The 21,774-nt window shown below is 39.4% G+C and overlaps 1 protein-coding gene across 8 annotated transcripts in view; it reads left to right on the forward strand.

Annotated features, from left to right (window-relative positions):
- RIC8B (RIC8 guanine nucleotide exchange factor B) overlaps positions 1-21,774 on the forward strand; it is a 136,053-nt gene that overhangs the window by 784 nt on the left and 113,495 nt on the right. For all 8 annotated transcript variants that reach the window (XR_007517379.1, XR_007517380.1, XM_049884263.1 and 5 more), the window contains exon 2: positions 7,563-7,610. Coding sequence is in view for 6 of the 8 variants with exons in the window: in XM_049884263.1 (XP_049740220.1) it covers positions 7,563-7,610 (48 nt within the window). In the remaining 2 variants the exon portion in view is untranslated. The remainder of the gene's footprint in view (positions 1-7,562; positions 7,611-21,774) is intronic.

Raw genomic sequence — 21,774 nt, forward strand, 5'->3', positions numbered from 1 at the left:
TGGAGAATCTGTTAATAATACTTGTTACTTGTATCGCATTAATAGCTTTCCTTTTCATTATCTCATTTAATCTTGACAGCAATCCTTATGAGGTATTATCTACATTTTGCAACTGAGACTCTAGATCTGTTAAGCAACTTGCCCAAGGTCATACGTGTGAGCCAGGATTCCATCCCTGTGTCTTGAAACCCTAACTATTCTTTTGTTCTTTCCATTTTACAACTCTGTGGTAAAAAAGTGTCTTGTTATAGAACCCAATCGCTTCTCTGAGCTTCTCTGAATCTCTCTCCAAGAACCACTAGCTCTCCATTATTTTTTCCTCCAGGAATTTTACATGCTCACTTGAAAAGGTAGCGTGCGGCATCTTTATTCTTCAGTTCAAAGAATACTTTAAGGATAACTGAATACTCTCTTCTGTGAAAGCACACCCAACTCCAAGTCACGCTCTAGATGTAACATCTTTCTTCCTTTCATTTGCCTCCATCATAATCTCTCCTCCTACTGTTGACTATATGCCTACCACTGCACTTTCATACACTTTGTATTAGTGAGCTCCCAGAGTAGGCCATTTCTGCTTTTGGTGGAGAAGATGCAGGAATAAAAAAACCAGACAATATTCATGAAGAGCTTTCATTCCAATTTAATCTTCCCAACAGCTGTGTGAGGAGAGTGGCAGTATTCCCCGTTTCACAAATGATGAAACTGGGAATCGTAATAGAGTCCCAAGTCCACACAGCCACCTACAGATGGGGCTGAGTTTTGAATCTAGGTTGACTCCAAATCCAGTGCTTTTTCTACAGTATATGCTGCTTTCTTTGCAGGGATACATGGGTTCTATCCTATTCATATCTTAGCTTCTATTTGTATCTATTCATATCTGTATATTGTGGAGGCTATAATCATTTAACATGATTTATTATTGCTTTTCACAAAAGATGTGAGGCAGCTATAAATCATGTTTTTCAAGAAAAAAAATACAACAGAAAACTTGGCTATTGTGTTGAATCAACTAATGTTTATTTAGTACTTAACTATATGTCAGATACCCAGCAATAAATAGGAACTTTCTTTTATAGGAGAAGGAGGAGGAAAAACTTCTGACTGGACCGTATCGGGAAACCCTGGTGGCACAGTAGTTAAGTGCTACAGCTGCTAACCAAAAGGTCGGCAGTTTGAATCTACCAGGCGCTCCTAAGAAACTGTGGGGCAGTTCTGTTCTGTCCTGTATGGTCGCTATGAGTCAGAATTGACTCGGTGGCTATGGGTTTTGGGGGTTTTTTTGGACCTTATTACCTCCTTCAATACTTTTTCTTCCCTTTGTGGCTAAACTCATTTGAACTCCAGATTTACTCCCTCCGATTTTTCTCTTCCTATCCTTGATCTCCCTGTAAGTTGGTTTCCACTTACCACTCCTGGCCAAGTGCTGTCAGAGCCTAAGTCCGTGGCCATGTCCAACTCCTCCTTTTCACAGTGGGAATGTTTTTAAGTTGTTTCGCCTTTTGCTTATGGTTTATGGGCCTGAAGTACTTGAGAGGATTTCCCAAACACTTGCACTTTTGTGAGCCGAGCATGAGAATGCTCGATTCGATAGTGAATTGGGTTAGTTATCTCCTTTAGAAAGAAGAGAGCTCACTATGTTTAATTCTGATTATAGTAGTGACAGAGTACAAAGAAAATAGCTTTGCTTATGTTACAGTGGGGCTTTGCCCTTCAAGGAGAGAGACTTTGGGGCAGACGAATAGGGGAACTATGAGGTGGTGGTCAGGCAATAAGAATGAGGAGGCGAAATTAAATTGCCCTGCTCCACTGCATATGGAGTCTGAAACCCTGAAAAAGAAGCCTGTGCTTCAGTTTCCTCATCTGGAAAAGTGGGTTTGAGAAATGCTGTTTGGAATAAGAGGTGACTACGGGGCGTTAAGAGTTAACACACCTGGCTGCTAACCAAAAGCTTGGAAGTTCAAGTCCACCCAGAGGCGCACTGGAAGAAAGACCTGGTGATCTACTACTGAGAAAACCAGCCATTGAAAACTCTGTGAAGAACAATTCTGCTTTGACACACATGGGGCCGCCCTGAGTTGGGGTCGATTCAACAGCAGCTGGTTACCGGGGCACTGAGAGTCTACGAAGGGAAATGAGGGATGTAGAGAGAAAGAGGGATTGAGTGTTGTTGGTTGGGGGCATTCGTTGTGCTCTTACTCTCTGATAAAGCCAGTGCTTGAAAGGAGACAGTCAGGTACAGTAGGAAGAAGGTGGGGTCAGATAAACCTTGGTTTAAATTCCAGCTCTGCCGTTTGTTAGCTTCATGACTGTGGATAGGTTATTTTAAGCCTCTGAGTCTCCGTTTCTTTATAAAATAGGCATAATATCACCGTTCTCTTGTTATTGTGAGATAAACTTAAAAACTGAGCACAGTGGATTTAGGAGGCACTCGCTGAGTATGTTACAATTATAATGATCAAGAAACTCCAGAGATAGTGTGGCGTAGGCTCTGGAGGAGCTTGTCTGGATTCAGTCCTCCACTTACAACCTGTGTGATCTTGGGCAGGTTAACTTTGTTGTGCCTTAAGTTTTCTCACCTGCCAAACGGGAATAACAATAGTACCTACATCAAAAGATTGTTGTCAGGCCTCCATCAAGTTATATTTGTAAAGTACCAAGAGCAGTGCCTGGTACTGAGGAAGCACCATATAACCATTAGTGTTTTTTAAGGCAGGAATTAAACTTGACACTGAATTGACATAGCCCAAATATGAAAATTCAGGAATATATTCTGTTCTTTTCCTTGACTCTTGCACTTCCTAATGGGTAGCCAGATATCTTGTAGCATGTGTATTTGGAGCACCATTTACCTGTCTGGCCCTAGGTAACAACTCATTTTTGTAGTTCTTCAGAGACTCATTTCCAAGCCTTCTTGCTTCATCCACTGACTGTTGTTATCTTGGGAAGAGGGAAGAACTATCCTGGAAAGAAAGAAACATGTCTGTTTCCCAAGTGTGTAATCAAGTTGCCTCAGCATAGAGAAGTATTAGAAAAAAAAATGGGGGAGCGGTTGTTCGTTTTCACTCAGTTTACCTGTTAACATTTATTGAATCCCTGCTAGGTGCCATGTTTCTAAGCATCTTCACATATATCATCACATATAACCCTTTTATATTATAGCTTATGAGAGACGAAAGTATTCTCATTTTTTTTTTTTTTAATAGGAAATTGAGTGTCAGAAGAAGAAAGTGACTATCTGTGTGCTCAAGGGCACATAGCTAAAAAGTGGCAGACCTATCTTCAGATTCCATATCCAGGGCTCTTTTTGCAGGGACATGGAGCCTTTCCCTTGTCTATTCTGTGTCTTTGAACACAAAAGAGGAAGTTTTTTTTGGAGGAGTGCACTATATCCTTTGGCAACTGTTGGGCTCTAATCACCTCCACTCTAGTTATAGATCGGGCTATTAATTATGGACTGTCCAAGCTCCTCCTCCTCCTCCAGGGTCTGTTCTGATAACAGACTTAGGGAGATTGGTTGTCGTCATTATCAGGATTATCAACAACAAATAGTAGTCAAGGGCCCCAAGGTGCACACAGCATATTTAGACTAGAAGGACGCTCAAAAATAAGTGGGTCCAACAGCCTCCTTTAATAGATGGAGAAACAGATCTGGAGTCATCCACTCTGATGATAATCAGAGAGATGGATTGGTGGCCGTAACAAACTCCAGCAGGATTCCATTTTGGAAGTATGGCGAGTTTATGGCCAACTGAAAGGTAGAAAGCATGTAAGACAGGCAAATATGTAGGTATCCAGGGGTAGTCTTCCTAGAAGAGGAAAACTGCTCATACCATTGAGGTCTTTGTGTGCCTGATTGATAGAGGCCTAATACTGGGACAGTTCTAGAAATAAAGCCACCATATTTGAATAAAAAAAAAAAATAGGGTTATATAAATATCTTGGACTAAATAAGAGGACTTTTTGTTTTCCACTTTGATGGAGGTTGAATTCTGACCCTGAGTTCACACTGCAGGTTTTGCGTAGGAGCATGTTAGGGGGCTGCTCCTTTGTTGTACCTTGTTCTTACTTCCAGATTGATTTATATAATCTTGGTTATTGGTGTTTAGTTCTAGAAGTAACCTCAGTTTGTAAAACACAGCACACACACGCACACACATCATCCCAATTAGATTCATTCCCGTGTACCAGTACTATCTGAATGTATTTTTGGATTGGAAATCTATGAAATAACTGCTAGTTCTTTAATAGGTTGATGTTTGGCCAGATGCTACATAATAGGCCATGAATAATAACAGTGACCATTTATTGAACACCGACTATGTGCAAGGTGCTGTAAAGATAAGGAGACGCTGAGGGATTCAAACTCAAGGCTGTCTGACTTCCAGAATGTGAGCTTTTTAGAGCCTTTTGGTAGCGTATAAACCCTACAGTGGGCAGTCTTCCTAATGAGTCCCTGTGTGTCACTGAGATGTTGTTCCTAGCTTACATGGTCCCTAAATTGAGCAATGGTTTTACACTTCAGTTTGTATTTCACTTGTTGTTCCTGTTCATCTGGAAATGAAACACAGAGGCGCGAGGTGGTTGACTGTTAGTTAACAGTTCTAGAAAGGCGCTTACAGCCAGAAATGCTAGCTGCTGTCCAAACATCCGTTCCCACTTCCAGGCTTGGAAAGAGGAGAGTAACATTTGGGGGTACAAAATAGATGAGATATAATCAAAGATCAAAGTTGGATAAAAGAAGCCAGCCTTATAGGAGCCAGCATCTTTTGGATCCAACAGCCTTAGAGGGCTGAGTTTCTGAATAGATGGGCACATTCAAAATTCAGTTTGTATTGCCTCACATACCAATATATTTTCTAATTAAATTAAGCCCTTATGCCAGTTAAGAGACAGGGCTTTTGAAAGTCTTTTTTTTTTTTTTAGTGTTCTGGTTTTATGACAGGATCAGCCTTGCATTTAAAAAGTAACAGAAAAATCAGTCCTTGGTACTATTCTAAATTATCACCTTAAAAGATCATTCTACATAGGAACTGTTTAGAAGATATTTAATTTAATGAGTGTTTTTCCAGAAAACTTTTTCCCCCCATCCTTTTGTTTTCCTATCCACTCACTGTAAGTGCCAAAAAGCATAGGGAAAACCAATATACTGGCAGCTAGATACCTTATTCCAGATGATTTATAGGATTAATATTTCACATATAATGGCAAAAATTAGACATCCCTGGTTTCTCAGTGCAAATATTTATTTGATGGTGGAAGACCGGGCAGCATTTTGTTCTGTTGTACATAGGGTCACTGTGAATCAGAACCGACGCGACAGCACCTAACAGCAACAGCATTAGATCTTTATTAAATTTTAGTTTACAATCTTAGTCTGATGTCTGGTGCTTCTTTATCTTTTAATACTTCCTCAGTTATAGCCCTCAGATTTATAACTTGTTCATCTGTTCTTCAGCCATTCATTTATTCTTTATCCTTTATTTTAAAATTAAGGTTCTTTATTATTTAAAAAAATCAATAAGTTTTAAAAAGAAATCACCAGAAATTTCACCACCGCTTATACAGTTGCTTTTACTTTTGCATTTTAACACTCAAATCTTTGTTCTTATGCATTCATGTATTTACGTAGTTACTATCCTCATAGACATATAATTTGAAGTTTTCCTATTTTTCCACTTGATGCCATCACAAGTAATTTTCCATGTTGCTACAGAGCTTCATAACCATCATTTTTAAAAATTGCTGTATAATATTCTGTCAGGCGGATGCACACCTGTTGATTTCATCCGTCTCTCGTTGTTGGATACTCAAGTTGTCTCTCTCTTTTTTTTCCACATTAGATAACACTGCAGAGAATATGCTTACATATATAATTTTTCTTTCCGTCTGGATGATTTCATTAGTATAACTTCCTAGGAGTAGGCGTTCTGGGTCAAAGGATATGAATATTTTTATGGCTTCTAATATGTGTTGCCGAGTCACTTTCATTTTTAAGGCTTGTGTTAATTTATGCTGCCACCAGCAGTATCACACCTGGATTATTCATGCCCATTCCTCACAGGGCTTTATGTCCTCCATCTTGCTGTCGTTTTTGATCTGCCCTGTGAGCTACTGCTCAAAATTTTCTTCTAAAATTCTCTACTGTCCATGCCTCCCTCAGAGCCTTCCTCTCTTGCCAGCCACCCATCTGCCAGGTCAGGTATAAAATTTTAAATCTAAGCCCTTACCACCTGACTCCGTCCATTTTAACTGTTTTGCATACCTTGTTCCTGGCAACCAATCTCCTTTAGGTTTTCCTCAAATGGCCCTTCTCTCTTACCGCTAACTCTTCCCTCTTACCGTTTTTCACATTTAGAGCTGCTGCTCTGCCAATCCTTCTCTATCTCATTTAATTTCAAAAATTACTTCTTCTACAAAGCTGTCCATGCAGAGCTACCTGTGATGATACCTTTAGTACTTAGTGTACTCAACTCCTGGTAGGTCGCCAGGAGTTCAGTGATTTTTTTTTTTTTTTTTAAAGGAAAGCTTAGGATTCACAAGAGCACTTGGTTCTGAATTAAACTTGAGAATGAGGAATTATATGCTTGTTTTTTTGGTACCATCACTCCTTCTGTAACTGTGGGCAAGCCTACTTATTCTGTCTTCCAGTCCCTTGTACATTGACTATGGAGTGGAAAATACAGTGTTGCCAGTTGTTTCAGGAGGGTCAAGATAAGTTCCCTTGCTTTTCAGTTATTTTTTTTTCATTGTCATGTCATCATCATCATCATTACAACCCTAATATTTACTGGGTGTTTAGTATGTGCCAGGCAGTGAGATGGTGCTGCCATAGCTCTTTTAACCCTCACAGCAATCCTGTGAACTAGGTACCCTTAATTCCCCATTTTCGGACGAGAAAACCAATTGGAGTTTAAGTTGCTCAAGATCACAGAGCTAATGAACAGTGGAGCCATGATTTAAACCGACGGCACTGGGTTGGGTGGGTATTACAGAATTATTATTCTAAAATACCAGCATATTCAAATTTCTCTGATGATTTCTTATTGCAGATAAAAAAGAAGGTACAAACTCCTCACCAACATTGAAAGGCCCTTAGAAATCTGCCCAGTCTCCTTTTCCATTTTCATCTTTCTCCACTCCCCTATCCCCTAACAAGTGTCCTGTTCTCCAGCTTCATAGAGCTGCTTATTTCACAAATAAATCACACAGTTTCACAAATTTGAGCCTTTGTTTCTGCTTTCCATCTGTCTCCTGGAAAACTCCTATTCATCCCCCAAGGCCCAGCTCAAATGCTATGTATTCTATGTAAAGCATTCTAGTTTCCCTGTGCAGAGTTAGTGACTTGGTTCTCTTCGTTCCTCTGTGTATATTTCTGCTGTAGACTTTTCACACTGCTTTATATTTATTTGCTCACATGCCTATCCTATCTTAATAAGAATATCGAGATACAAGATGGGAAGAGAACATTTTTACAGGGACATTATTTCATGTATTTTTTTAAGCAGAGCCAAAATTAAAAATATGTTTAAAATGACATTGTTTCTCTTTTCTTTCCCCCTCAGCATAGGGCTACTTTCAAATTTGAGTCAACAGATGAAGATAAAAGAAAGGTAAGCCTTGGTATAGCTTGTTATTCTGTGTGTGTGTGTGTGTGTGTGTGTGTGTGTGTATTTCACTCACGGACTTTCTGAGCAGTGGACTTGTTTTTATCCGATGGGGTTTGATTAGTTTTTAGTTTCCCTTCAGTTTGTTTTTTTTAGAACTCTGAGAAGAGAGATGCCAGTCTTTTTACGGTGACACAGCTTTCTCCTACTCCTTCCCTGCAGGACCATTAAACAACAACAACCAAACCTATTGCCATCGAGTTGATTCCGACTCATAGTGACCCGATAGGATGGTGTAGAACTGCCCCATAGAATTTCCAAGGAGTAGGTGGTGGATTCAAACTGCTGACCTTTTAGTTAGCAGCCGAGCTCTTAACCACTACACTGCTTGGGCTTCCTGAAGCCTTTAGGAGATAAGAAATTACTTCAGGTTCTGTTCTGTTTCTCTACCCCTTACACTTCAACCTCACTTACTATTGCACCTCAATACCAAGAAAGTGAGTAGGCACCAAAACTCGTTGCCATCAAGTCAATTCCAATTCATAGCAACCCTATAAGACAGGGTAGAACTGCGCCATACAGTTTCCAAGGAGCAGCTGGTAGAATCAAACTGCTGACCTTTTGGTTAGCAGCCATAGCTCTTAACCAGTGGGCCACCCAGGCTCCATAGGACCATTGCTGTTAGGTGCCATCGAGTCGGCTATGACTCATAGAGCCCCTCTGTGCAACAGAACAAAACACTGCCTGGTTCTGCACCATCCTCACAATCATTGTTACGCTTAAGCCCATTGTTGCAGCCACTGTGTCAGTCCGTCTCATTGAGGGTCTTCCTCTTTTTCGCTGACCCTCTACTTTACCAAGCATGATGTCCTTCTCCAGGACTGACCCCTCCGGACAACATGTCCAAAGTATGTGAAACGTAGTCTTGCCATCCTTGCTTCTAAGGAGCATTCTGGTTGTACCTCCTCCAAGACAGCAGGGCCATTAGGCTTGTATAAATCAGGGGTGTAGGAAGCATTCGGGGGGGCTCCCTTCCCCAGATCTTCTCACCTCCAGAGATTGACATTTGGTGACAGGACTATAGGCTGACCAATCTTGTACAGTTTGGCCAGAGTGGGTTAAGGTTGGGGAATGCAGTTGTTCATGCTGCTGCCCCGAACCACACATCCTTTCCCATGTTGACAGTTATTTATGTTGTCCGCAGCTGTCTAGGATCACTGACTTGCTGGGGGGAGGTGGGACAAGGATAGGTAGAGGAAAATGGAGTCAAGAAACTCAATAGAGGAGTTATTATAAGAGAAGGTGTATGAGAGACATGGCCATGTAATATTGTGCGTGCCTGTTGGGGTTGCCTTTTGTTATATACTTAGTTGATTAGAGCATGATGCTAATAAGGAGAAGCTTACCAGTTTGCTTTGCTTGCCTCCATAAGCCTATCCCTAGCCTCACAAATGTCAGAGAGTAAGACTGAACAGTATAAACCTATCACTGATGCTGGAAAAATAGCTTAACTCCAGTGCTTTATCAGTAGTGGGTTGATAGCACCTTGGAATCATTTCCCCATTCACCTTCACCCCACATCCAGTGTCTAAGTCTTGTTCATTTTACCTCTTGAGATTTCTTCAGTCCATTCTCTCTTTAACCTCTGCCCCAGTTCAAGCATTCATCTGGGTTACTGCATTGGTTTCCTAACTGTTTTTTCTTTCTCCAGTTATGTGTCCTTTAGTACATTGTCCATAAATCTAAAACAGCAACCTGATCATATCACTCCCAGCCTTAAAAACCCTTCTGTGACTTTCTTCGCCTAGTGAACAAAGCTCCAGCTTCTTAAGATGACATTCTAGGTGCTTAGTGATCCGATCTCTGCCTACCTTTGCAGCCTATCCGCTGCTTCTCTCTCCTTTGTATTCTCTAGAAATATGTAATGTTTCCAGTCAGACGCACATACACGTCTCTTCTGTTTCTTCCCACCTTTGCTTACATTGTTTTCTACCTAGACTGCCTCTCCCTCTTACCTCTTTTTCTCTTCATCTGGTTAATTCATACTCAGCTCTGGAACATCTCCTTGAGGAAGCCTCCTCTGACACTCTGTTAGGGTGAAGTACTTCTCTTCAGTATTCCCATGAAATTCTGTGTGAAATTCCAACACTGTACTTACACATTATCTCTTAATTCTGTATGTCTCTCTTGGTTAGACCTTGAGCACTCCCTGATGACAGGCGCTGTTACTTAGGTTTATATCCCCGACATCTAGAGACACTCAGAAAAATTGTTGTTGAAAGAGTGACCATGGAGTACACAGTAGACACTCAGAAAAATTTTTGTTGAAAGAGTGACCATGGAGTGTAAACTTTGGAAGTTAAAGGTTTAACTGACTTTTTCTTGAATTTGAACCGTGCAAGCAAGAGTAGAATATTTTTTAGAACAGGGATTTTGAACCAGGGATATACTCTATGGGGAGCTTTTTCAAGATATACCTGCTCCAGCCCAACCCCATATCTATTGAGTGGGAATGTAAGGGGTGGGGTCCAATCCAATAATGTGTATTTTTATGAACTGTCTTCAGGAAATGAGTACTCATATGTTAGGTGGGAGCACAAAATGGCATACTCCCTATGGAGGAGAAACTGGCAGTATCTACCGAAATTACAGATTTATTTTAACCCAGCAGTCTCACTTCTAGAAGTCTATCCTGTGCTTAGATTGAACCCAAGTAAACAGAGTTATTTATTGAAGGATTGTACATAGATATGCAGGATTAGAAACAACCAAGTGTCTAGGAATTAGGGACTATTTAAGAAACTATGACACATAATGAAAATACTAGGATGTAGTAGAAGAGAGAGAGGGAGGGGAGGAGAAGGAGAAAGTGAGAAAGATGCTCTTAGGTTCAATGGGGAGAGAGAGCTAAGTGAAAAAAAAGCAAGGTGTTAAAAAGAGCATTTTGTTCCACATGCTCACGAGAGGTATTAGGCTAGGAAGGCAGCTGTTGTTTGTTAGGAGAATCCATACCACATCCGCAGATTTATGATTCCTTTGGAATCTGGACTTAGAATATTTGGTCAGAATAAGTACATTAAGAAGAGATTCCCCTCACCCCACATAAAGTTCAATTGAAGGAGATAAATTTCCCACAAAGTTACTTATAAAGCATGTCTATATTATTTCCGGGATAGCAGTAGCAAAACTTGACATTTTCAAAATACAGTCTTTTACCACATTTTAGATCTTTGGAGAGAGTAACTGTTGTACCAATGCTTAATCGCTGTTGCAGTGTATAGATTTCTGCTTCCTGGGAAATCTGATATAGACAAATGTCATTAGGGATCTAGCTAGGTAATCTTCATTAATGGAAAAACATTGACAAACAAAGCCATTTCAGTCTCCAGGGGTTAAAACCATTAGTGACTTTTTCATGCCTAAGTGAAAGGCCTCTTCTAGACTTTGAAATCAAAACTATTGGACAGCTCTAAAGGAGCTACATTTAACAGTTTTTAAGTTCTTGAAGTGGAGATACATAGGATGGTAGGCATCTCTCAACGTTAAACACAATCTGAAAAGAAGAACTCAAATTACCACCCAGTTTGTTTTGGTGTTCTAGTTCTCTTTTTCTCTTTGTCTCTGGAGCCTTCTTTCAGCAGCTTCTTGGTAACAGCAGCACCCTTTTTGATAAACTCCGGGTGCTGTGTCTTTAAAGAACACAACAGAACATTGTCTTTCTTATGTAAATATCTTTGTTGACAACTTAGGTGATGGAAGGGTACCCTTCAAAAAATGAAACTCGATTTTATGGAGCTTTTTAGGAGGTAGTTATAAATTAATGATCCTTACACCTAATTCCTAACACTCGACGGCACTGGGTAGTGTTTTGCACAAAGATTGCTTTTCACCAGTAATACAGTAAGTAGGATGAGAGTATCCCCATTCCTATTTTTTAGGTAAGAATACCAAGACTCAGATTGGTGATAACTTGCTAACACAACTAGGAAGTAGTAGAGGCTGAACTAGAAAGCAGATTTCATGAGTGTCATGTGCTGCTCTTTACTGCTCATTGTGCCGCAGCTCCCTCTTGTTACCTTTGAAGTATATTTCAGAAGCTTCAAATTATCCATTACTTTCTTTAATCTCTTATTTCATACCTTGAAACACCGTTTACGCAACTAGACCTAAATTGGAAGAGGGTAAAGAAAATTACTAACTGGGAGTCGTTACATTCTTCTGGAGAAGTAGATACAACTCGTGATGTTTGTGCATATAATGCAAATAGTTCCAGGTGGATGTGGATCACTGTATATTTGGGTATAAGCACCTGTGCTTATTGAAGCATTTGCCTTACATCCTCTACCTAAATTGGTAGGCTGTGATTATCTACCAACACATAAACAAATACATCATGCAAATTTGCCGGACGGGGGGGATATAATGAATAATCTGAAAATTTATCTTGAGGAAATGAAAGCTTTTATATTTCTGTTTAAGACAAAACTGACCTCAAAACCAGTAAAGACTACTAATCACAATAATTATTGAAAAGGACATGTCATAAAATGAGTAAAAGAATGGCAGTTCTTTCACCTATAAGAATACAACCTTCAGTTGTTATTTGAGGTAAATCTTTATGTACATAGTAATTTTCCTCAAAAGAGTAAAGTTAAAAATAGCCAAAATTTAAGCATTTACTTCATTGTCATAAGTTGTGCAAGCTCATGCAATTAAGCCCATGTTTCTGTGAGGCATGAGGTAATTGCTGAACTGAGACTATGAGCTCTGTGAGGACAAGAACTCTGGCTTACTTATCTTTGTATTTTCAGCCCTCAGCTCTGCGTATTCAGCAAAATAGGCACCTACAAAAAATGTCTGTTATGAACGAAGGGAATTTGGAGGTTGAGTAGAGACCAGAATTCCTCGGACTTTGTGTTTGATACTCTCTTTGGTATACAGCAGAATCTTGAGCACACCTCATAAGATTGTATTGTGAAAAATCATGATACAAAAGTATGATCACAACCATGTGAAACTAATAAAAACTATACAAAGAAAAATGACTAGAAGAAAGTTTACCAAATAGTGGCTCTCTGAATGTTATTACAGTGGATATTGTTTTTTTATTTCTCTGTATTTTTAACTTCCCAAAATATTTCTTCTTTTTACTGTTTCCACCTCTAGATTTGGACATACTTGACATATTAGAGATCTCTGTAGTCCACAAATATTTTTTAGTAACTCCTGTGCGCCAGGTACTATGTTAGGCTTTGGCTTCTACATTGTCTGTTTGCCTGTGGTGTTTTGCTTGGCACTTTCTTACCTACAAATGCATGCTGAGGATTGCCATTATGGACTGCAGAGAATGAATGGGTAAATTTCCATGTTAGATTCCCCCAAGGGAAATGTGCCAAGATAGGACCATCAGTCCTAGACTGTGAATCCATTCTTGGGTACAGTTGGAGGCATGAATGGTTGCTCTGAAAGCTCTTTACACTTATTTTAGTGATTTGAAATTGTCAAACTACAATTTTCACTAAAACAAAGTGATAATTTGACTCAAAAATTTCTTTGATGTATTTACCTTAGGAAACGTTTTGATACACGAACAAGTACAGTTCTCATTTAGAAAACAGTAGCCTTAAAGATAATATTTGCAGTGTCTTGATCTCTTTAAAGCACACACACAATACAAAAGCACATCATAAATTTTTTAGTTTTTAAAGTTTCTGTCCAGCTGGGATCTGGCTCAAAACTTGACTAGAAGGGCTAAGTTATATGATAGGGGCAGGTCGAACACCTCACAGTAGTTCAGAATAAAAAAATTTAAATTTTATCTCAGATTCCATTTTTCATTTTTGATGTTTTTGCCAGGGTTTCAAAGGACTAAATCTAGGGAGAAAGTGTAGGACAGCCCTTCCTGATTTAGTAAACCCTGGATGTGGTAGCCCATACGTGATCTTTGAATAACTTTTTAGGATTCCTGCCTTGGAGTGATAAAAGTACTTTAGAGGTAACAGCTCATCAAGAAGTTCCACTTCCAACATGACAGCATGAGGGGTTCTGTGGACCCATTTCCCAGTGAAACTGGTGGAAATTATTTTAAAAACAGAATATTTAAAGTCTCTGGAAATAGTCCTGAGGGCATACAGCAGATGAAGAAAATCTACTAAAACTCAGGGGAGTAGCAGGCCTTAGAACAGAGAGCTCTCCCCAAAGGAACTGATTTCATAAGTTCAAGTTTAAGGGTGCACTCAAAACCAGTGGAGGCTGTGGTAAAAGGCAATCGGGAGGAGATTGATAGATATATTGGATATATGGGCTAACCAGGAGCCCTGGTGGTGCAGTGGTTAAGTGCTAACCAAAAGGTTGGCAGTTCAAACCACCAGCCGCTCCACAGGATAAAAATGTGGCAGCCTGCTTCCATTAAGATTTACAGACTTGGAAGCCCTATGGGGCAGTTCTACTCTGTCCTGTAGGGTTACTCTGAGTTGCAGTGGACTTAAAAGCAGTGAGTTTGGTTTTCATTGTAAAAACCCACAGCCATCAAGTCAATTCCAACTCATGGAAACCCTATAGGACAGAGTGGAACTGTCCCACAGGGTTTCCAAAGAGCTCCTGGTGGATTCAAACTGCCAACCTTCTGGTTAGCCCCTGAACTCTTAACCACTATGCCACCAGAGTTTTCATTATAGGCTGACCTAAAACCAAACCATAATTTGTTCAGATCCACACAGTCGAATGCCTTTGCATAGTCAATGAAACACAGGTAAACATCCTTCTGGTATTCTCTGCTTTCAGCCAGGATCCATTTGACATCAGCAGCGATATCCCTGGGTCCATGTCCTCTTCTGAAACTGACCTGAATTTCTAGCAGTTCCCTGTCAATATACTGCTGCAGCCATTTTTGAATGATCTTCAGCAAAATTTTGCTTGTGTGTAATATTAATGATACTGTTCTGTAATTTCCACATTTGGTTGGATCACCTCTCTTGGGAATAGGCCTAAATATGGATCTCTTCCAGTCAGTTGGCCAGGAAGCTGTCTTCCATATTTCTTGGCGTAGATGAGTGAGCACCTCCAGCACTGCATCTGTTAGTTGAAACATCACAATTTATATTCCATCAATATCTGGAGCCTTGTTTTTTGCCAATGCCTTCAGAGCAGCTTAGACTTCTTCCTTCAGTACTCTCGGTTCCTGATCATATGCCACCTCTTGAAATGGTTGAACATCGACTAATTCTTTTTGGTATAACGACTCTCTGCGTTCCCTCCATCTTCTTTTGATGCTTCCTGCACCGTTTAATATTTTCCCCATGGAATCCTTCACTATTGCAACTCGAGGCTTGAATTTTTTCTTCAGTTCTTTCAGCTTGAGAAATGCTGAGCGCGTTCTTCCCTTTTGGTTTTCCATCTCCAGGTCTTTGCACATGTCATTATAATACTTTGTCTTCCTGAGACGCCCTTTGAAATTTTCTGTTCAGTTCTTCTACTTCATCAATTCTTCCTTTTAGTTTAGCTGCTCAGTGTTCGAGAGCAAGTTTCAGAGTCTCCTCTGACATCCATCTTGGTCTTTTCTTTCTTTCCTGTCTTTTCAGTGACCTCTTGATTTCTTCATGGATGATGTCCTTGCTGTCATTCCACAACTCATCTGTTCTTCGATCACTAGTGTTCAGTGCATGAAATCTATTCTTCAGATGGTCTCTAAATTCAGGTGGGATGTACTCAAGGTCATATTTTGGGTCTCGTGAACTTGCTCTGATTTTCTTCAGTTCCAACTTGAACTTGCATATGAGCAATTGATGGCCTGTTACATAGTCGGCTCCTGGCCTTGTTCTGACTGATGATATTGAGCTTTTCCATCGTCTCTTTCCACAGATGTAGTCAGTTTGATTTCTGTATGTTCCATCTGGCAAGGTCCATGTGTTTAGTCACCATTTATGTTGGTGATAGAAGGTATTTGCAATGAAGAAGTCGTTGGTCTTGCAAAATCCTATCACTCGATCTCCGGCATTGTTTCTGTCACCAAGGCCATATTTTCCAACTACTGATCCTTGTTTATTTCCCACTTTCACATTCCAATCTCCAGTAATCATCAGTGCATCTTGATTGCATGTTCGATCAATTTCAGACTACAGCAGCTGATAAAAATCTTTCTTCATCTTTGGTCCTAGTGGTTGGTGCATAAATTTGAATAATAGTCGTATTAACTGGTCTTCTTTGTAGGCATATGGATATTATCCCATCACTGACAGCGTTGTACTTCAGGATAGATCTTGAAACGTTCTTTTTGACAATGGATGCGATACCATTCCTCTTCAAGTTGTCATTTCCAGCATAGTAGACTATATGATTGTCCAATTCAAAATGGCCAATACCAGTCCATTTCAACTCACTAATGGCCAGGATATCGATGATTAGGCATTCCATTTCATTTTTGACAATTTGCGATTTTCCTGTTTTATTGACTATGCAAGGGCATTCGACTGTGTGGATCATAACAAATTATGGATAACATTGTGAATGGGAATTCCAGAACACTTAATTGTGCCCATGAGGAACCTTTACATAGATCAAGAGGCAGTTGTTGGGACAGAAGAAGGGGATACTGACTGGTTTAAAGTCAGGAAAGGTGTGCGTCAGGGTTGTATTCTTTCACCATACCTATTCAGTCTGTATGCCGAGCAGATAACCCTAGAAGCTGGTCTGTATGAAGAAGAATGGGGCATCAGGATTGGAGGAAAACTCGTTAACAACCTGCGTTATGCAGATAACACAACCTTGCTTGCTGAAAGTGAAGAGGACTTGAAGCACTTACTCATGGAGATCAAAGACCACAGCCTTCAGTATGGATTGCACCTCAACATAAAGAACACAAAAATCCTCACAACTGGACCAATAAGCAACATCATGATAAACAGAGAAAAGATTGAAGTTGTCAAGAATTTCATTTTACTTGGATCCACAATCAACACCCATGGACGCAGCAGTCAAGAAATCAAAAGACACATGGCATTGGGTAAATCTGCCACAAAGAACCTCTTTAAAGTGTTGAAAAGCAAAGATGTCACTGTGAAGACTAAGGTGCACCTGACCCAAGCCATGGTATTTTCAATCACATCACATGCATGTGAAAGCTGGACAATGAATAAAGAAGACTGACGAAGAATTGCCGTCTTAGAATTGTGGTTTTGGCAAAGAATATTGAATATACCATGGACTGCCAAAAGAACGAACAAATCTATCTTAGAAGAAGTACAACGAGAATGCGCCTTAGAAGTAAGAATGGCGAGACTGTGTCTTACATACTTTGGACATGTTGTCAGGAGGGATCAGTTCCTGGAGAAGGACATCGTGCTTGGCAGAGTACAGGATCAACGGAAAAGAGGAAGACCCTCAATGAGGTGGATTGATACAGTGGCTGCAACAATGAGCTCAAGCATAACAATGATTGTGAGGATGGCTCAGGACCAAGGTAGTGTTTCGTTCTGTTGTACATAGGGTCACTATGAGTCAGAACCAACTCGACAGCACCTAACAATAAAATCAAACCAAACCCGCTGCTGTCGAGTCGATTCTGGCTCATAGCAACCCTATAGGACAGAGTAGAACTGCCCAGTAGAGTTTCCAAGGAGCTCCTGGTGGATTCCAACTGCTGACCTCTTGGTTAGCAGCCATAGCACTTAACCACTACAACACCAGGGTTTCCCTAAAGGCCACCTAATTTGCTGCAGAGAAAGGGGGAAAGAGACAGTTGGGAGGACCCCTCCAGTGGTCAGAGCAAAGCTCAAATACTGATCTCAGGAACTATCCCTTCAAAGGAGCCCTAATTTGATTAGACTAGTTTGTGGAGCAGTTTATGCCCCAGAGCATTGTTGAACACAATAGAGCAATCAGCTGGCAATTAAAGAAGCTTAACAGCTGGGTGTGGTTAGGTAAAGAGAGTCAAAGAGAGGCCAGTCAAAGCTCCTGTCATCCCAGGATGCCTGTGGGCCTATGCAAAGTGTGTCCCCTGAGGAGCAACATCAGAGACTTCACACTGAGGGTGTTGGGGGGAATAGACTTCACTAAAATAATTCAACTAGTCACTAAACAAGTAAACAAGCAAATAACATTAAATAGCCTCAGATGGAGACCAATACCAGAGTATTATTTAAATATTATTTAAAATATTCAGTCCCTGCCCCCCCCCCCAAATACATTGGGGAAAAGAAGGCAACAGAAACTACCTGTGAGAGCAACCAGATGTCAGATATACCAAACTTCAATGTAGCCATTATAAATATGTCCAAAGGACTGAAGGAAACCTTGATTAAAGAAGTAAAGGTAGGTATGATAACAATATCACATCAAATGGGGAATATCAGTAAAGAGATGGAAATTATTTTTAAAAGGATCTTCTGGAAATTCTGGATTTTTAAAAGTGCAGTAACTGAAATGAATTCACTAGAGGGGCTCAAGTTAAAAAAAAAAAAAAAGAGGGGCTCAAGAGTAAATTTGAATTAGCAGAAGAAAGAAGTAGTTAACTTGAAAGTAGATTGGTAGAGATTGTATAATCCAAAGAACTGAGAGAAAAAAGAGTGAAGAAGAATGAACAGAGCCTCAGAGAATTGTGAGACACCATTAAACATACCTGCATACACATATTAGGAGTACCATAAAGAAAGGAGAGAAAAAGAAGCAGAGAAAACATTTGAAGAACTAATGACTGAAAACTTACTAAATTTATTGGAAAGCATTAATCTACACGTTGAGGAAGCTCAGTGAACGCCAGGTAGGACAAATGGAAAGAAATCCACAGGCACATCATAGTAAAAATGGTAAAAGCCAGAGACAAGAAAATGTTGAAAACAGCAAGAGGAAAAATGACTTGTTACTTACAAGAAAACTTGGATAAGATTAACGGTTGACTTCTCAACAGAAACAATGGAAGCAGGAAGACCATAGGATAACATGCAAAGTGCTCAAAGAAAAAACTGTCAATGACGAATCCTATATCAAGGAAAGCTATCTTTCAAAAATGAAGGCAAAATAAAAACTGTCCCATACAAACAAAAGCTGAGAGAATTTGTTGCTAGCAGATCCACCTTGCAAGAAATATTAAAGGAAGTTCTTCAGGCTGAAAACAAGTGACCACAGGCAGTAATTTGAATCCACACACACACACACAAAAAAGAGCACTGTTAAAGATAATTATGTAATTATAAAAGACAGAAAAATGCATATTCTCCTTTTTTCCAGAAACAGCACAAAGGAGGTCAGTTGAAGCAAAGCTGTATTTGGACTAGGAAATGACTCCAGGTGGTAACTTAGACCTACAAGAACAAATAAAGCAAGAAATGATAAATAAAAAGACTAATAAAACCAAACCCATTGCCATTGAGTCAATTCTGACTCATAGCAACTCTATAGGATAGAGTAGAACTGCCCTATAGGGTTTCCAGGGAGCGCCTAGTGGATTTGAACCGCCAGCCTTTTGGTTAACAGCTGTAGCTCTTAACCGCTGCATGACCAGGGTTTCCAATGTAATAAAAGCTGTACATATATACTTGCTCTTTTTCTCCTCTCAACTTCTTTAAAAGGCATGAAATTATGTAAAGTAATAATTATAACAATATATTGTTGGATTTGTGCCATTTATAGATGTAAATGTATAACACTGATATCATACAAGGAGCTCTGGTGGGCAGTGGTTAAGCACTCAGCTGCTAACCCAAGGGTTAGCAGTTTGGACCTACCTGCAGTTCTGCAGGGGAAAAGACTTGGCAGTCTGCTCTTGTAAAAATTACAGCCTGGGAAACCCTGTGGGGCAGTTTTACTCTGTCATAAAGGGTCACTATGAATCAGAATCAACTTGACGGCACACAACAATAACAGCAACACCACCACATAAAGAAGGAAAAAGGAATGGAGCTATTTGGAGTAACATTTCTATATCTCATTGGAATTAAGTTAATATGAATCTGAAACTGATTCTGATGAGTTAGATATATATGGTAAGCCCTAGAACAGCCCCTAAGGAAATAACTCAAAAAACTATAGTGAAAAAAATCATTAAAGAAATTAAAATGTTAACATGAGACATACAGAAGACAAAAGTAAAATGGCCAACGTGAATCCAGCTGTATCATTAATAACATTAAAAGTTAATAGATTATACAGTCCAAACAGAAGACAAAAAGATTGTCAGGCTGGATAAGAAACAATATCCAACTGTATAGTGTTTACATTTTAGACTCATAAAGATGCAAATACGTTGAAAGTAAAAGAATAAAGATATATTACGCAAACAGCAAACACAGGCAAGGTGGAGTGGCTACTAATATCAGACAAAACAGACTTTAAAACAAATGTTACTAGCAATAAAGGGGGACATTTTTGTAATGATAAAAGGTCAATACAGCAGAAACATGTAACGATTATAGACATATATTCACCTATCAGTGCACCCAAATACATGAAGCAAAGATAAAGGGAAAAGCAGACAATTTAACAATAATTATTAGAGGCTTCAAAACCCTGCTTTCAGTTTTGGATAGAGCAACTAGACAGAAGATCAACAGGGAAATAGAAGACTTGAATGACACTATAAACCAGCTGAACCTAACACCTTATATAGAACAGTCCACCCAACAACAGCAGAATATACATCCTTCTCAATTGTACATGGAACAAACCTGAATACATTTAAAAGGATAGGAATAACACAAAGTGTATTTTCTGACCACAGTGGAATGAAATTAGAGATCAATAGCAGAAAGAAATTTGTGAAACACGTTCATGTGGAAATTAAACAACACATTCCTAAATAACCAATAGTTCAAACAAAAGAGAAATTACAAAATAAGATGAATGAAAATGAAGATATGACTGCAAAAATGTATGGGATGCATCGCAGGCAGTGCCGAGAGGGAAATTTATAGCTATAAATGGCTGTTTTAAAAGGAAAAAAACCACTAACTTACCCTTCCGCTTTTAGACATGAAAAAGAAGAGCAATCTAAAACTAAAGCAAGTAGGAGGAATGGAATAGTAGGGGTTAGATTGGAAATTAATGAAATAGTGGAAAGAAAAATGAGAAAATCAATAAAAACAAGCTGGTTCTTTGAAAAGATCAACAAAATTGAAAGACCTTTAGCTAGATTGATTATTCAAGAAAAAAAGAAGATTCAAATTACTAGAACTGTTTTTCTGAATAAAAGGGGACATTACTACTGACCTTACAGAAATGAAAGCTATGAATAAATACTATGAATAATTACATGGCAATAAATTAGATAATTTGGATAAAATGGACAAATTCCTAGAAAGATGCAAACTACCAAAACAGACTGGAAGGAATAGACAAATCTGAATAGACGTAGAGTGAGTAAAGAGATTGAATTAGTAATGAAAACATTCCCACAAAGAAAAGCCAATGGCTGGATGGCTTCACTGGTGAATTTTATCAAACACTTAAAGAAGGATTAATACCAATTCTTTACAAACTCTTTCAAAATGTACAGGCGACAATGCTTCTCGACTCATAGTCTATGAGACCAATATTGTTCTGACAGTAAAACCACCCAAAGGTATCAAAAGAATCAAAAACTAAAGATCACTAGCTCTTATGACTTCAGTAGTCAAGAAATCAGAAGACACATTACACTGGGCAAATGTGCTGCAATATGGAAGGGCTTTATGGGCAAAATGGAAACTCTGGTGGCATAGTGGTTAAGAGCTATGGGTGCTAACAAAAAGTTGGCAGTTCAAATCCACCAGGCGCTCCTTGGAAACCCTATGGAGGCAGTTCTACCCTGTCCTATAGGGTCACTATGAGTCAGAATCAACTTGATGGCAACGGTTTGGTTTTTTTGTTTTTGTTTTGGTTTTGGTTTATGGGCAAAATATTAAATGATGTGGAAAGCATCAAAAGCAGATAGAAGGAATATACAGAGTCACTGTACCAAAAAGAATTGGTTGACTTTCAGCCATTTCAGGAGGTAGCATATGATCAAGAACTGATGGTACTGAAGGAAGAGGTCCAAGCTGCACTGAAGGCATTGCAAAAAACAAGGCTTCAGGAATTAACAGAATACCAACTGAGATGTTTCAGCAAACAGATACTACACTGGAAGTGCTTACTTGTCAATGCTAAGAAATTTGGAAGACAGTTACCTGGCCAACCAACTGGAAGAGATCCATATTTG

This window comes from Elephas maximus, chromosome 4 (genome assembly GCF_024166365.1).
Source record: "Elephas maximus indicus isolate mEleMax1 chromosome 4, mEleMax1 primary haplotype, whole genome shotgun sequence".
In the NCBI taxonomy this organism is placed as follows: Eukaryota; Metazoa; Chordata; class Mammalia; order Proboscidea; family Elephantidae; genus Elephas; species Elephas maximus.